The sequence below is a fragment of the Haliotis rubra genome, unplaced genomic scaffold (genome assembly GCF_003918875.1).
Source record: "Haliotis rubra isolate DU_JTF1 unplaced genomic scaffold, ASM391887v1 Scf34, whole genome shotgun sequence".
NCBI lineage: Eukaryota > Metazoa > Mollusca > Gastropoda > Lepetellida > Haliotidae > Haliotis > Haliotis rubra.
The window spans coordinates 1-16,784 of NW_025767013.1; the positions used below are offsets into that span (position 1 = coordinate 1).

The 16,784-nt window shown below is 39.8% G+C and overlaps 1 protein-coding gene across 1 annotated transcript in view; it reads left to right on the forward strand.

Annotated features, from left to right (window-relative positions):
- The first annotated feature begins 8,204 nt into the window (after window positions 1-8,204).
- The window catches only part of LOC124284580 (fructose-1,6-bisphosphatase 1-like), a 28,872-nt gene continuing 20,292 nt past the window's right edge, over window positions 8,205-16,784 (forward strand). Inside the window, 1 exon segment of the mRNA XM_046720672.1 lies at window positions 8,205-8,488. Coding sequence (XP_046576628.1) covers window positions 8,313-8,488 — 176 coding nt within the window. The 5' untranslated portion in view covers window positions 8,205-8,312.

Consider the following 16,784-nt stretch of genomic DNA (forward strand, 5'->3'; position numbering starts at 1 on the left):
ATGGGATTCTCGTGCATTAAACAATAATGCTTTTAAATTGAGCGAGTATAGGGTGGGCCTATAGTGTCACTATCGATAAATTGATATTCATTCATCATTTAACCACACCTGCTACTTTCCCCAGAGTTCACAACACACCAGCGCATTAAGTGTATAAACGCAATTACAGTAAGTGACTGTTTTACGTGCAGATTACCACGTTGAAAATAAAACGTTAACCTGGAATCGGTCTGTAAAAGAACTAGGTGTGAACCATCAACAACAACAACAAAACAAGATCTAAGTAATTAACAACTGTATTCTAAAATGAACTTGGGGCGGTGGGTAGCTATGCGGTTAAAGGGTTCGCCCGTCACGCAGAAGACCCGAGTTCGATTCCCCACATTGGTACAAAATGTGTGAAACCCATTTCTGGTGTCCCCCGCCGTGATATTGCTGAAATATTGCTAAAAGCGGCATTAAACCACACTCACTCATTCACTAGAATGAACTAAGTTCGCAGTACAATTAACAATATATGTATATAAGATACATGAGCAGTGGTGGTTTTTATTTATTCAACTTTCAGCAGCAGTTATCCAACTTGCAAACTTGGCCAGGGCAGGGTGTAATGGTCATTACCAGCAATGCTATAGTCCGTTTGGTTTCATTTTAGACAGATGAATTGTTCACTGACACAAAATCTAATAATTACAACAAAACCAAATTTTGCACAGTCCTATGAAATCGACAGACCAACTCTGATGATTTGTCTTATAATTATGAACACCCGAATAAAAAAGTTGTTTAACAAACGATCATAAATTGGTTGCCACTTTTCGCTATTTCTTACGAAGGGGGACCACTTGCTGGTAGGACAGCCAGGTAATCAACAAGCGTGTACAGTGAAATTTCAATTTCACACGTGCAACTTGTACATCTGGCTGTTTTCATATGGCTGTGTGGGGAAAATCATAAACAGACACCCCTAGATAAGAAAGGCTGAATATCTTTTAATTTGAAGTTTGCAAACAAGGGAAGTGGTGACTTATATTTAGGTAACATTCCATGTTTCAGGAACCGCAATTATGAATACAAAAATAGACCAATAGGGAAGAGAAACGTTTTGAATGCCTTTCAGAGTGGGTAATGTCAGTGTGCGGTACTCATATCGGTAGAATACACACACTGCAAAGGTAACAGAATTCGAATATAATCAGGAGGAAATGTACACACACCATGCATCAGTACTGCCAGTGTTTGACTCCAAAACCTGAAAAGATGGTCATTCATCTTCTGTGCTATATTCCAAAGCTTCTTATAATCCGTACAAAGAGCGATATGTTGCTGACTTCAGCAAATGTTCCACTTCATTACTGTATCGAAGATTAGCCATTATTATATGCTTTTAGTAATAATAACTTTCTTAATATTCACAGACTGGATTTATACAATGTCGATTATCAGACAATATATTTGGTTGCATACAATCTCAGAAAAGTTCAATGCTCTTGAAATATTTCAACGATGTACTTTAACGCCATTAACAATGTTTATAGCTAACCATGATCTGTTTCGACAGCAATCCAAACACATATTAAGCTTTAGTTTGTTGTTTGTTGTTTAGCGCTACACTTATATAACTTGTTATGATTAAACGTCAATATCGTAGAGCTGTCGTAGAGGAAACCATGACGAATGAAACGTATCAGTGTCGTAACGTCCTTGGCGATAAGAAAAGTACAGTTTAAAAAAATGTGTGGTTTGCATAAGTCAATTCTATGGATTTCGGCAGATTTTGAATTCTGATACTGTTATGTGTTGACAACAAACAACTGAACATTTCAGATACTTTGCCTGATAAATGGAAGTCATCTGTGAGAATCAAGAGAACCAAAATTATTATCTTCGGAATTGGTTGTCCTGAAGCGCCATGATAGTTGTATTACAAAGGTGAGTGAGTGAGTGTTGTGACGCTTTTAGCAACATTCTAGGTATCTGGAGAATCAAACCTGACGCGAAAGCACTAACCACTTGGACACCATGCCCTACATTTCAAATCTAGCCGGATTGGGTGGTTGAAGAGTATTGTGGATCTCCTTGGATGGGTGACCATGTTTGGCAGCTTGACTCCTGAGAGTTTCTAGAACTTCAGTCCTGCCCCACAACGAAGCACATATGATACATGGGGCCTCACCTTAGGCAAGTCAGTTTGTTCAAATCTACCTATGTTCGCCCAACAGAAAATGGGTACCCGGTGGACAAGTCACGTGACTATTAACCTTCTAGTGCCTGACAGGCAGGTTGGGTTTTCCGGGGTAATACTAATAAGATTGATTTCAGCGTCCAGAGAGCAACTTGACAGGGAGATGATAATTCATTTTCTTGTTCTTTTCTATTGTTATCACATGATCGTAGCTACTGTTGAGGTGTTTTCAAACACGATACATGAAGACTTGAATACCACCACTCCTTCCAAAGCCCATTTCTGGTGTCCCCGCAGTGATATTGCTGGAATATTGCTAAAACATCGCACAAATATACTCACTCACTCAGCTCCTCCTACATAATAAAGATAAAACCAGGGGCGGTTGTGCAAATCAAACCTAGCGCTACGATTGTCCATGACAATGTTAAGGTATGGAAGTCACGATCACTTTGAAGATCACTCACTCGTACGCTCGTACGCACGCACGTACGCACGTACGCACGTACACATGCACATATATGTAGACCAAACAACATTGAACGCGACCTTAAACCTCATTTCACCTCTCCAGTAAAGAGGGGGCGGTGGGGTAGCCTAGTGGTTAAAGCGTTGGCTCGTCACGCCGAAGACCCGGGTTCGAATCCCCACATGGGTACAATGTGTGAAGCCCATTTCTGGTGTTCCCCGCCGTGATGTTGCTGGAATATTGCTAAAAGTGGCGTAAAACCAAACTCAGTGAGTCAGTCTCCAGTAAAGTCAATGAGAACCACTGCCAACATCTGATAAAACAGCTGATTTATGTGGCGCTTCATTGGGGTTTGTTGCAACTGGTAACATACAAGTATTCACGCTGCCTATTGACTAATAAAACTATTTGAAATGTTTTCCAAAAGAACAATCAGAATGTATAGCTAAAGAAATAAACATTTTCTTCCTAAATGATAGTTTTAATTTTGGAAAAAACGGACAAGTGTTTACAAATATTTTCTTACAATACTCGGAATAAGTTATGGATTAGGTGTTGTGAGAAATTGTATAAATTTGGAAATGGGCAAATGTTACAAACGACCACCTGCCAATATTTTAACTCATTTGATTGATCCTGACCTAGGTTAAGAACATACTCTCTTGTTATGCCTATATTAACGTGGGGGAAACGCACAATGTCATAAAATAGTTAAAAACATCGTGCGTTTACCCCACGTTAATAGTTATCAATATTATCCTTGGCAGCTTGCAGATTGTGAAACGTGGTCAGTTAGTCTGTAACATTTCCATATTTCAATAACGTATACTGTCATAAAATATTTTAAAATATTGTGCGTTTCCCCATGTTAATACCTTTTAGGAACAAATGTATGTATCGCCATGTATAGTGGCTACAGTCATGCAATCACACTTATCACATTCATGTTATACGAGTAATGCACTCAGATGGTTTTCTTCATATTCAACTTTACTCCAAACAAATTCATTACCAATGCCTCGGTTAAATTAAACTATACAACTCAATACAGTTGCAGTCCGTTTGAGTCAGAAACGGACCGATGAATTGCAAATTTTATCATTGTACAAAATTGCCACATAAATATAAATAGTACACATGTTTATCATTTACTAATACCCAACAGCTTTCTTATATTTGAAAATTTTCCGGACTCCACCAAAAAGGTTCTTTAAGAAACTATCATTAAAATTTTGACACAGTTCACTATTTGTTACGAGGGAGGAGTGCAGAGAAAGGGACAGCCAGGTGTTAGAGAATCAGTGCACAAGTGCCCACCAAGTTATTGATTCATTAACCTGTGCTGTGCCGTCTCCATCCTTTCTCGCACACCTGGCTGTCCCTTTCTCTGCACTCCTCCCTCGTAACAAAATGTGAACTGTGTCAAAATTTTAATGATAGTTTCTTAAAGAACTTTTTTGGTGCACTCATCGGTCCGTTTCTGACTCAAACGGACTGTAGGTTGAAATCTACCGCCAATCAAATCAGAAAATTAAATCATCTGTGATAGCTACAATAGCTGAAAACACGGACAATAGTAGGCCATACATCGCTGGCTAATAAACACCAGTTTATTCACTCGGGCAGTAGAATTTACTAGGTCTATGTAGAAATATTAGCTTACGTTACACTGAATACTTCGGCAATGTAGCTAATGGTTTATCCATATTTCAAAAATTCTATTCGAAAATTGCTGGTAATACGGTAAATGGCTGAAACAAAACAAAACAAAACAAACGACCCGGTTGCCGTTGTACAAAGCGATCTTAACTGACTCTAACTCCCATGCTTTAACATAGAATTAAGTAGTCTAAGCGCTAAGGTTGTTTCGTTCATCACCCAGTTGGTTATAAGCGTATATCAACGTTGGTAGACACTGAACCTGTACCCAATGTCAATATATATATTTTTTCCTAATGTATTTTTTTTTTTTTAACTTATGAGCATCGGAATCTCCGTACTTCTACTCAGTAGTCGTGTCTCCAGATCAGCTGACTGGACTTTCAGATTCATCGATCACTTGACTGTCTGGTTTGTTTACAGGAGACCAAGTGTTCTTATACTGCAAATCTTCAGAAGGTGTCGGAAGCAGTTTAACCAGAGGTCAATGTCATCATGGAATTGTCCATAGAAAGATTTCTTTCCACAGGTTAATTACCGTGTGGTCATTGTGGTCATCTTACCTATATAAGATAATAATAATAATAATAATGGATAGCATTTATATAGCGCAAATGTCCGCAAAGGACTCTTTGCGCTTGATGCTAATGCACGTGAAACGTAACAGTGATGCATAAGTCAAAACACAGTCACCATCAAGCAGAAATATATTCTTCATCCTGCCTGACTTACATGTAACCTGGCTTAATTTTGTTCCTCGACTCATGCAACTTTGTGTTTACAAACACTATCAAGACGACATCATATGATTGTATCAACTGTGACTTCAGACGAAAAATCCATATCGTTGTAAAGGAATGATTCCTGAGAGCAGGATTCATGAGCTGTACATATATGGTCACCTGCACAACGGAACAACACACGTAAGATAGGTCATGCTTGTTACGATATTGTAGCACATGTAAGGAAAGTCATGGATGTTATAATATTGCAGCACGTGTATAAGGAAAGTCGTGGGTGTTAACGTGAAAGTCAAGGGTGATAAGATATTGCAGCACATGTGAATATAATCACGGGTGTTTAGATATCGGGGTAGATGAGAAGAAAGTCAGGGAAATCACGATATTGCAGACCATGAGAAGTAAGTCACAGATGTTGTGGTATTGCAGACCATGAGAAGTAAGTCACAGATGTTGTGGTATTGCAGACCATGAGAAGTAAGTCACAGATGTTGTGATACTACAGCACATGAGAAGTAAGTCACAGATGTTGTGATACTACAGCACATGTGGAGAAAGTCACAGATGTTCAAACACATCACATGAAAGGAAAGACTGGTTTATTCGGTTATTTCCTGAGGCATGAGTGAAAACACACAGGTGTTTAGATATAGGGCTACATGGAGGAACGTCACTTGTAGTTGGACTACGCATTCAGATTATGTGTCATGGTTATAAACTTAGGGGCAAAAGAAACGATACAAAGTCGAAATCACTGATATTACAAAACGACAAACCATCATTGTGAAAAAGGACAGTGAATTTTAACAACAGATATATGTTAAGATATCGCAGCACGTGTAAAGAAAGTCATGGGTCTTAAGACATTGTAGCAGCACATGTCAGGAAAGTCGTGGTTTCAAGATATTGCAGGACATGTAAGGAACGTCGTGGGTGTTAAGATATGTTGCCCATACACCTGCTATTAAAATTCACTGTCCTTTTTCACAATGGTGGTTTGTCGTTTGGTAACATCAGTGATTTCGACTTGGTATCGTTTCTTTTGTCCGTTAGTTTATTTTCAACACGATTTAGCAAATGAAGTATTTGACTTGTATTACCATTGTATATATATATATTTGATTACTTGATCATAATTCTTTTGTAAGCATGCATTCTCAGTTAATATAGTTTAGGGATATGTCTCCTTTTCATTTGTATACATACCTTTGGAAGATATATAATTCAAGTAAGTCAGCATCATAAAGTTTATGCTACGATATCTTGACAAGCAGGCACATGTGACTGGCCCATATGTGGCGGCCATCGGCTAACCTAACATAAAACGATGAACGTTCGCTCACCACGATATTGCCTGTTATTGACAATCTGAACAACGTTAAATGTGGAAAGAGTTCACAGATGTTCAATATGTTCGATACTGTTTCTGTTTCCACATTATAAAAAATGTTTGAAAAGAATCAGTGATTTACAACCATGATGATCAGTTTTTTGTGCTATGTTTGCTCCTGTGCCAGTCAATAATGTTTGCGTTCACATAGACCTACTACATTAATAACCCCAAAACATGTCTCACGTCAGACAGCAATGAAACTGTAACAGTCTTTATGGGTTTTTTCGAACAGCTGTATCATAATAATTGGTAATAATCATCTCATATATCAGTATCGCCATTATAGACACACAAACTCTGGACCTACAAAATATGTGTGCTTGTTTGCAAATGGTCTGAGTAGATCTACAGACGGTTGCGACAACTACGTACACTCAGAGCTCTATATTTTTGTTGGGGGTGAGGTGAGTTGAATTGGGTTTAACGTCGTGCTTGAGAATATTTCGCTCATATGACGACGTGCATGCGTGTGTATGTGTATGTGCGGCTGCTTGTACTAGCCCAGACTTAAGCTGGTTCTATAGTGCTAGCCCACTGAGATACATGCCGCATCTATATTTTGTTGGAGATCAGTTCCCCAGAACAAATACAGGATCATAACGTTCACATCTTCCGATGATATCTGATCATAACTGGTCCGTAGTCCCAGACTAATGCTTAGTCACTGCATGTTTATAATTTTGATAGAAGCTGAGTAATCTTGACTTGCTTCTTTTAGCGTTGCAGGGAGGGCTAGGCAGAAAGGGAAATAATGTGGTTCGGGGACTGTTAGATTTGTAATACATTTTAAACAGTGAAGAACACACTCCACCACGGCCTCATTTCGCTTTGGTGGGTATGTGGAACAAACTATCACCCTTTTTAACTGGTTTAACCGGAAACAATAAGTATGACATTTTAATCGCTGAATTTTTTCTTGATGATATAAAGACCCCATGTATCTGAGAATATCGTCAATACAATCTCTCTCTCTCTCTCTCTCTCTCTCTCTCTCTCTCTCTCTCTCTCTCTCTCTCTCTCTCTCTCTCTCTCTCTCTCTCTCTCTCTCTCTCTCTCTCTCTCTCTCTCTCTCTCTCTCTCTCTCTCTCTCTCCATCTTAAAGCTATTTCAGGATTCAGTTACGCAGACTTGCCGCCAGTCTGTGTATACCAACAAGCATGGGTTGCTAAATCAGTTCTAACCCGGATGTTCACGAGTCTAAAAGTGTATATAACTAATTATCAACATTTCGAGATGTGTAGCTGACCTCTGCTATAGCGAAGACATCCCCAAATCTCAAGTGTTAAAGAAAGTAGATCCTCACAACAAAACTAGTAGTGTATAGTAAACGAGAACGACGAAGGTGAAAATGTATTTTTAAGCCATATCCTGTACAATCAGCTTCACATGACAGAGCACGCAGCTTTTTGTCTGTTCGTCCGCCTACGCCATTAGGACACCTGGTTCAAAAATACATAATGACATGAGAGCGTTATATGGTCATTTATGAAACTCGATCACGTCTCCATCCATGTATGAAATCGAAAATATTAGAATGGTATGACAACTGTTGATTACACTTTGTGCTTGTAAATTGTATGAAGCTGGTATATTTTCTCAAAATTATTAATGACGCAATAGAGGTAAAGAAATATGAGACAATATCTTTACTTCGTCATTAGATCACTTGTTTACTATTATCTAACTGCACGTGGCACGTGAAGGTTACATCCTGGAGGTGTGTCCCTCTTATCCAATGAAATTGTCGCCACATGTCACATGACCCTTTCACGGGCACATTCAACGAAGTGACACAGCGCAATTTGCACACATAAGAGCTGTGGACGAAAGCCTGGGTAGATCTCGTGCATTTTGGCTGAGTTCAACATGACTTCCACTGGCAGCGCGATTGATACTGACTGCATAACGCTCACGCGTTTTGTGTTAGAATCGCAGAGACAGTTTCCTCAAGCGACAGGCGACCTGACCCAACTTATCAATGCCATTCTCACAGCCATCAAGGCCATTTCGTCAGCTGTGAGGAAAGCGGGAATACATCACCTGTAAGTGTTTGACATTTCTGATGATTAGCAACACGGAACTAATTGTTTATTAATTCACTTAGTAAATTAACTGTTATGAAGTTTTCTGTGAACTCAAGTAAGTAAATCAAACTCAAAATGTGTCTTGTACGGCCTTCACCTTGGCTTTTGAACCCCAGGTTTGTGTTTACTTTCAGAGACTGATAAAACGTTGGTTGAGGTTGTAGGCATGCGATGTTTGTGTGTCTGCTGTCTGACACAGCACTCAGCAATGTTCCAGCTGTAAATGATCGAGGCTGGACCCAAATGTTCAGTGATCGATATTGTGAGTCACGGATCACATCACCCATGCATTTGTTCTCCGTGTACCATCAGAGGTTGCTGATGACCTATTAAGTTCACGCCTGAAATCCTGTGTGACCCATAGTGATCCAGGCTTAGTGGACTGGGGTATTGATAAGGAGAGGCAAGGGCACTCAAGCCACCTGAATGATATGGGGCTCTGGTTACTAAGGTCATGGTTATTGATAGGCTAGCAAATTTTATTCAGGTTCTTTAAGCTGGTTTCGTTTGTTTGTTGTAAAATGTCGCTATATGGTGACAATCTGTAACTAATCAAGTTTGGACCAGACAATCCAGTGATTGACATCTTGAGCATCAATCTGCGCAATTGGGATGAGGGTCAACCCTGTCTGCGAGCCTGACTGTAATGAGTTTATGCAAGCTATTTATAGCCCTTCAGTATATGGTCACATGATCATCATAGAGAGCCTCGTTTTGGGGGATATAGAAAAACATGGTGTCTACGTAACGCTACATGACATTGTATTTAACCTTGGAATGAATGTTGCAACTTCCATGAAGGAATAAAACATTACATGGTGTCAGAAGTAGAGACGAACGCACAAGCAAGGATTTTAGTGGAGTATCTGCACCTCAGATGAACTGGGAGTCGGGAAATATCCATGAAAACTGGCGGCGTTTCCGTCAGCATGTTCACCGGACCTCTCGGAGTGAATGAAGTCACTTACTTCGGACACAAATTCACAAGTCAAGGCCTTATGCCAGATCCAGTGAAAGTCACTGCCATCGTCAATATGGATCATCCGGCCAACAAAGAGGAACTGCTTACTATCCTCGGAATGGCAAACTACCTAGCCAGATTTGTGCCAAACTTGTCTGACATCACAGCACCCCTAAGGATGTTAACAAGGCAAGACGCTGCGTGGCATTGGGATGCAACACAGGACCAAGCCTTCAGTCATCTCAAGACCATGTTGTCATGCGAACCAGGACCAGTACTCCAGTACTTCAACCCAGAAAAAGAAGTCACTCTACAAGTGGATGCCTCAAAATATGGGTTAGGCTCAGTCATGCTCCAGGAAGATAGACCTGTGGCGTGACGCCTCTCAAGGACACTAACGGTGACTGAACAAAACTATGCTCAAATTGAAAGGAGCTGTTAGCAATATGCTTTGGAGTGGAAAGAAACCATCAATTTCTCTATGGCAGAGAATTTACCATGGCCCACTCTGATCACAAACCCTTGGAGTCAATCATGAAGAAACCACTGGCCATGACCCCACCACGACTTCAAGCGAATGTTACTCCGCCTACAGAAGTATCGTTTTGAGGTAAAATTCAAACCAGGGAAACAAATACCAGTTGCTGATGCACTGTCACGTCACCCACTGAAAGAGACAGCATCAGACATGGAAGATCTGGACACACAAATACACATGGTCCTATCATCCTTGCCAGTGTCCGACAACAGACTTACAGAACTCAAGGAACAAACAAGTGAAGACAAACAAATGATAGCACTTACACAGATCATCAAGGCTGGATGATCAAACGACAAGTCCAGCTGCCCCCAAATTGTCGCAGATTTCTGGTCAGTACGTGATGAGCTGTCGTTATGGAGAAGGCTTAATTCTTCTTGCGGGGACAGAATAGTGATACCCAGCACAATGAAGAAAGAAATGCTCTCCAAAGTACACACACGGACACATGGGCATGGAGAAAACCAAACGGCGTGCGAGATGTATTATATTGGCCTGGAATGTCCTCCCAGATAGGCGACCTAGTCTCAAGCTGTGGAATCTGTCAAGAAAACCAAATGTCAAACCCTAAAGAACCACTTACACCTCATGAAATACCATCACGCCCCTGGCAGATGATAGGCACAGATCTATTCCAACTAGAAGGCTGCCACTACATCATAGCAGTGGATTACTACAGCAGGTTCTTCGAAGTCACAAGTCTCCAGGACACAAAATCTTACAAAGTGATCCAGAAGCTAAAAGGTTTCTTTGCTCGTCATGGCATCCCGGAGGTAGTTAAATCAGATAACGGCCCACACTACAGCTCTGATGAATTCAAGAATTTCTCTAAAGCCTGAAACTTTAACCATGTCACCAGCAGCCCAGGTTACCCAGCATCCAATGGCCTGGCAGAGAAAACAGTCCAAACTAGATAAACAAGACCCATACCTAGCGTTGTTGGAGTACAGGAACACCCCAATTGACAACATAGCATCACCAGCACAAATGAGCATGAGTCGCCGCCTCAGATCTATCCTACCAGCAACCCACAAACAGCTACAGTCCCAGACCATTAATTGCTCGGATGCCAAGGAGAAACTACTCAACAAACAGCTGAAAAAAACCCTCTTCTATGATCAGAAGGCACATGCTCTTGCACCTCTTAAAGGACATGATGTTGTTCGCATGCAATCCCCCTCAGGCAAGTGGCAACCAGCCAGAATAGTTTAACAGATGGACACCCCAAGATCATATCTAGTCCGAACACAAGATGACAAGGTCTACCGCCGAAACCGCAGACACCTCTCTAATCCCATCAAGAGATGTATGTTCACAGAAGAGGGTGAGGCCAATCACCCCATACAACCAGATCAAAATCAGCAGCAACAACACAACACTGACCATCAGCACCAACACAACAATGCCTGTACTAACACAGCTGACTCAGCTAATGCCACACACAATGAAAGGCAACCCAAGACCTTCACTGCAAGTGGCAGACTAGTTTTCAAGCCATCAAGATACGATGACTAAAAAACCCGCTAAAAGTTCAATTATAATGTGTATCCATGAACTGTAAATATGTTTATCTCGTAACTGCACAGTATTTGATGCAGCATTATTAGGTTGTGTACTCTGTTAAAGTACAAAAAGTTTGTGTTAAGTTCAAAGACAATTCAAGTTCAACATGACTCCTGGGTGCCAAAGAACTTTATTCCCTTCAAGTTACAAACATGATGACATCGAGCTGATTATCACATGAAACAACGTAAGCTGTAATGATAACAAGTTACGTTAAATTTCACATCAAAAGAAGAGAGATGTAATGAGTTTATGCAAGCTATTTATAGCCCTTCAGTATATGGTCACATGATCATCATAGAGAGCCTCGTTTTGGGGGATATAGAAAAACATGGCGTCTACGTAACGCTACATGACATTGTATTTAACCTTGGAATGAATGTTGCAACTTCCATGAAGGAATAAAACATTACACTGACCATCCGATCCCATTAGTCGCATCTTACGACACACATGGTTTGCTTAAGACTAATTCCAACTTGGATCTTCACAGGGTGATCAGTTTCTATGTCTGATTGTTCATTTTACTCATGTACAACAGGATGTGCACAGGGCTTCAAAAGGCCATGAATTTAGGAAGTTGTCTAAAAAATATTTGCCTTGAAAAGGCTTTGAAAATATAAGTTCTACCAAATTAATGCGATTGTGATGTGGGATGGGTTATTGACTATATCACATGCCATAACCTGAATGTTTGCATCTTGTTTCTTTGTTTTGTTGAGGACAAAGTTGTATATATAGAGAATACTAAACGATGTCCCATGTAATACCATATTTATGAAACGAATGAATGGTTTGGTATCTAACAAGCAAAAGCGAGTTGGATACCAATACCATTCACGAGTTTCATAAATATGGTATTACACGGGACATAGTTTAGTATTTTATTTATTACTCACCCAACATTAGCAAAATAATATCGAGCAAAGTAATTCTTTCCTAAGAATTCAACGAGTGTGATGACTCTCAGCTTTCTCGCGAGTCAAGCAAGGTCTAATACTATTGTGACAGAGGTATTAGCATTGTGACGTCATAACTGTAAACCACTTTGACGTCATACGTATGGCATCACGAGATGTTATTACACAATGTGTAATAACATTGTAAAATTATTAAACAGTGATATCTTCAACGGGTGAGTAATAAAACCCAATGTATACCACTCAAGAAGTAAATGTTTTGCCTAACAACAATCCACTTGTAAACCTGGAACCTGTTAAATCCTTTCAGTGTCGTAAGGGACAAAAAGGGGGCTATGGGGTAGCATAATGGTTAAAGTGTCTCTCTTCACGCTGAAGACCTGAATTTGATTCCCCTGGGTATTATGTGTGAAGCCCATTTTTGGTGTTCCTCACCGTTATATTGCTGGAATATTGCAAAAAGCGGTGTAGAACCATACTCACTCACTCACTCACAATATCCCCTTTGCAAAGAGCCTAGCTCATATGAACTGACAGCATGACATTTTTGGAATGCATGACAAATTAACTGACAATATTTCATATTAGGTCAGGTTTTATTTATTAACAGATTTCTGTGATGTGACTGAATTGTGGACTGTTTTATCACTCAGTGTAGTCAAGGTTGTAGCAGTGGAGTAGCCCAGTGGTTAAAGCATTTGCTTGTCATGCCCAAGACCTGAGTTCGATTCCCCACATGGGTACAATGTGTGAAGCCCACTTCTGGTGTCCCCTGCCGTGATAATGCTGGAATTTTGCTAAAAGCGGAGTAAAATAAAACTCACTAGCTCGCTCACTATTGCAGGTTGGATCACTATTCACTCAATGCACAATCCCAGATCTGTATTGATGTTTTTCATACAACTTGTATTTAATCAGGAATCCAACATTCAAAGACTTATTAAAGCTTTCATAATATTTGATAGGTAGAAATGTGATGAACATTTCCTTCAATGACCAAAATTTTGTCTGATGCATAATAATTAGTCACGATATGGCTGAAATATTGCGAATGTGACTTAAAATCGTAACTCACTCACTCACTGATGCATAATACACTGTGTATTTACTTTATGATCTTGTGACTGTTCAGGTGTACGACCTGTGAAGATCCGTGGTAGAATTGGTCTTCAGCAACCCATGCTTGTTTTTAAGAGGGACGGTGGGGTAGCCTAGTGGTTAAAGCGTCTGCTCGTCACGCCGAAGACCCGGGTTCGATTCCCCACATGGGTACAATGTGTGAAGCCCATTTCTGGTGTCTCCTGCCATGATGTTGCTGGAATATTGTTAAAGCAGCGTAAAACCAAACTCAGTCAGTCAGTCAGTCAGTGTTTTAAGATGCTACTAACAAGATAGGGTGGTCCAGGTCGCTGACTGGGTTGACACATGTCATCATATCTCAACTGCGTAAATCGATGCTCATGATGTTGATCACTGGATTGTCTGGTCCAAACTCGATTATTTACAGATCACAGATATACAGCTGGAACATTGCTGAGTGCAGCATTAAACAAGAAACAAACAGTTTACATCCTTAGGTGGATCCAGGAATTTTCAAAGGGAGGGTGTGGGGGTCCGCCCATGACATGAACACGACTTGACTTTGCATGTGTTTGTGATGGGTGACACTGGTGAGGCAGGATATGCTCCCCTTCTTTGCAAACACCTGGTATCTTCAATATTTCATATTGATTCATTGACATGTACTTAGTACATGCCAGTCATCAGCATGTTGGCCAAGAATGATTCATGATTCAGGAGTTTTGTTGCTTTTTTTTTCAAGTAGTCCATGCAGATGTTAGTTTTATAAAACCATAGCAGCAATGAAAAAACAATAGCATACATCAATCCCAATATTGGCACAGTCTGATCAGTTACTCACTGACTGCAGTATGTGAGGTCATAGTTACTTCTGTAGTCAAGGAGTGGCTGTTTATCATGTGTATTGTCATTACGTTCGTGAGAATTCACATCTAGTGTTCTACACAGTAATACATATTGTCCACAGAAGCAATGCTCTGTTTTTCATGAATTTGTTGAGTAACTTTTGTTTCATCACATTTGGCATGCTTCAAAGTTCACTGGGGCGGTGGGGTAGCCTAGTGGTTAAAGTGCTCATCATGCCAAATACCCGGGTTCGATTCCCCACATGGGTACAATGTGTGAAGCCCATTTCTGGTGTCCCCCGCTGTGATATTGCTGGAATATTGTTAAAAGAGGCGTAAAACTCAACTCACTCACTCACCCACTCAAAGTTCACTGAGATTAATCTGATTCATCTGAATCTTCTCAGAAACCACAAGTCACGCACTGCTGAAATTCAAAGCCACAGCACGAAAAAGCTGTTGAAAGTATTTGTCATTTATGTATGTAGATTTTTGTTGAATCATTGTGGCTACATTCCATTTGTCTCCAAATGAGAACGATGAATGCGAAAGACTATTCTTGATCTTTAGTTATTTTGCAATTCATCGTTCATTTGGAGACAAAAAAACTGTAGTGTGCAGTAAATGTCGCATTGTCATACTTTTATAGAAATCGTGTGACTTGCAGTGCATACAGAATGTGTGTTGCCCCTTTGGATGTGTTTGCACATCCAGCGATGTTGTGATCAGACATGCTCAGTATTTTTTGTATTTTTTTTTGTTTACCAAAGCTATTGATGTAAGGATAGGCCTCCAGAGTACCTAGTTGGTTTGGAGTGTGATTGCTTGGGATGGTCAGGCTCATTGACTTACGGTGTAAATCAGTGTTTGTAAGTTTATTCGCTGGTCTGCATTATTCGGACAAATTTACTTGCAAATCATCATGACTCAGGGGAAAATATTCGTGGATGTAGCTTTAGTCAATATTCACCCACTCACCGTACTTTAAGATTTGTTTTAACATAGCCCAAGCAGTAGATACAATGGATCAAATAAGTCAGCAAGCATGACTGAAGAACAGTTGTAATCTGGATATTTATGGGGCATACAACCATAGTTTATGAAGGGAAGGTAATGTTAGGGCTGTAATGTCTTTTCAAATATACTTAATGTTTATATACACCGATTATTACCCAAGATGCCCAAACTAAGATGAATCCATGTTTAATAGCAGTAATGCTAAATATACTGTAAGGTTAGGGTCAAGGTCATGAAATATTGCTGATTCAACACATTATTGGATGACTAAGCTTGGTATAGGAAGCTAATGTCAAGACTTGAAACCAGACAAGAGTGGGTGTATAAGTAGATAGGGCTGTTTGGTTTGGGCGGCATCCTTTATTGATTGAAGAAGATTTGTTTCTTGTTTTTAAAGCTCCACTCAGCAGTATCGCTCGACAGTCTGTAAACAATCTAGTCTGGACCAGACAATCCAGTGATTGAAATCATCACGATTCTTCATGGGGGAATTGAAAAAGTATAATTGTTACTAATAGAGGAGGGACAGTGGGGTAGCCTAGTGGTTGAAAGCGTTCACTCGCCATGCCGAAGACCCAGGTTCGATTTCCCCACATGGGTACAATGTGTGAAGCCCATTTCTGGTGTTCCCCGCTATGATATTGCTGGAATATTGCTAAATGTGTCAGTCAGTACTAATAGAGGAACAGTTTCTGTTCCCAAGAGTTATTTATGAAAGTAAGTTGTTATTTAGAAAAGAACTCGGGTAGTGGATGTCAGTTTACTGTAATTTGACTGATTCTTGTACACCTGTAAAGATTCCAGGTCAGGATACAAGCCCCTAGCAACCTGTACTTCTTGTAAAGCCATCCGTATCTATTTATGTGTTTCTTATCAAAGACAACGATTACAAAATATAACAAAATATCACAATAATTATTTTAATTGGATGAATTTAGTTAATGCTTTAGATTAAGTTGCTTTGGTTTGGAATGATCTTATTTAATCATATACCGGTAGATGAAGAAACATCAAGCACTTTATTTCTTGTTTTGCGGAGTTTTGTCCTCAGAAAACCTAAAGGCAGGAGGAAAAAAAAAATGTTTAAAAAATCACATGTCAAAGTAATATTCCTTTTAAATATAAAAAGTATTTTACTTTTGGCAATTTAGGAAGTGTATATGGGGCAAAAATAATCTAAAAGATTTCTTGTAAGTTAACATTTTTGCCAATGAAAACATTAGGATTTTATTTTTGGAGCGAGAATAATTAATTTTTTTTTTCTTACTCTTGAGAAAATACGACCAGCGAATCTGTAAAACAAGAAATAAAATTGGTCTGGCCTAACCTA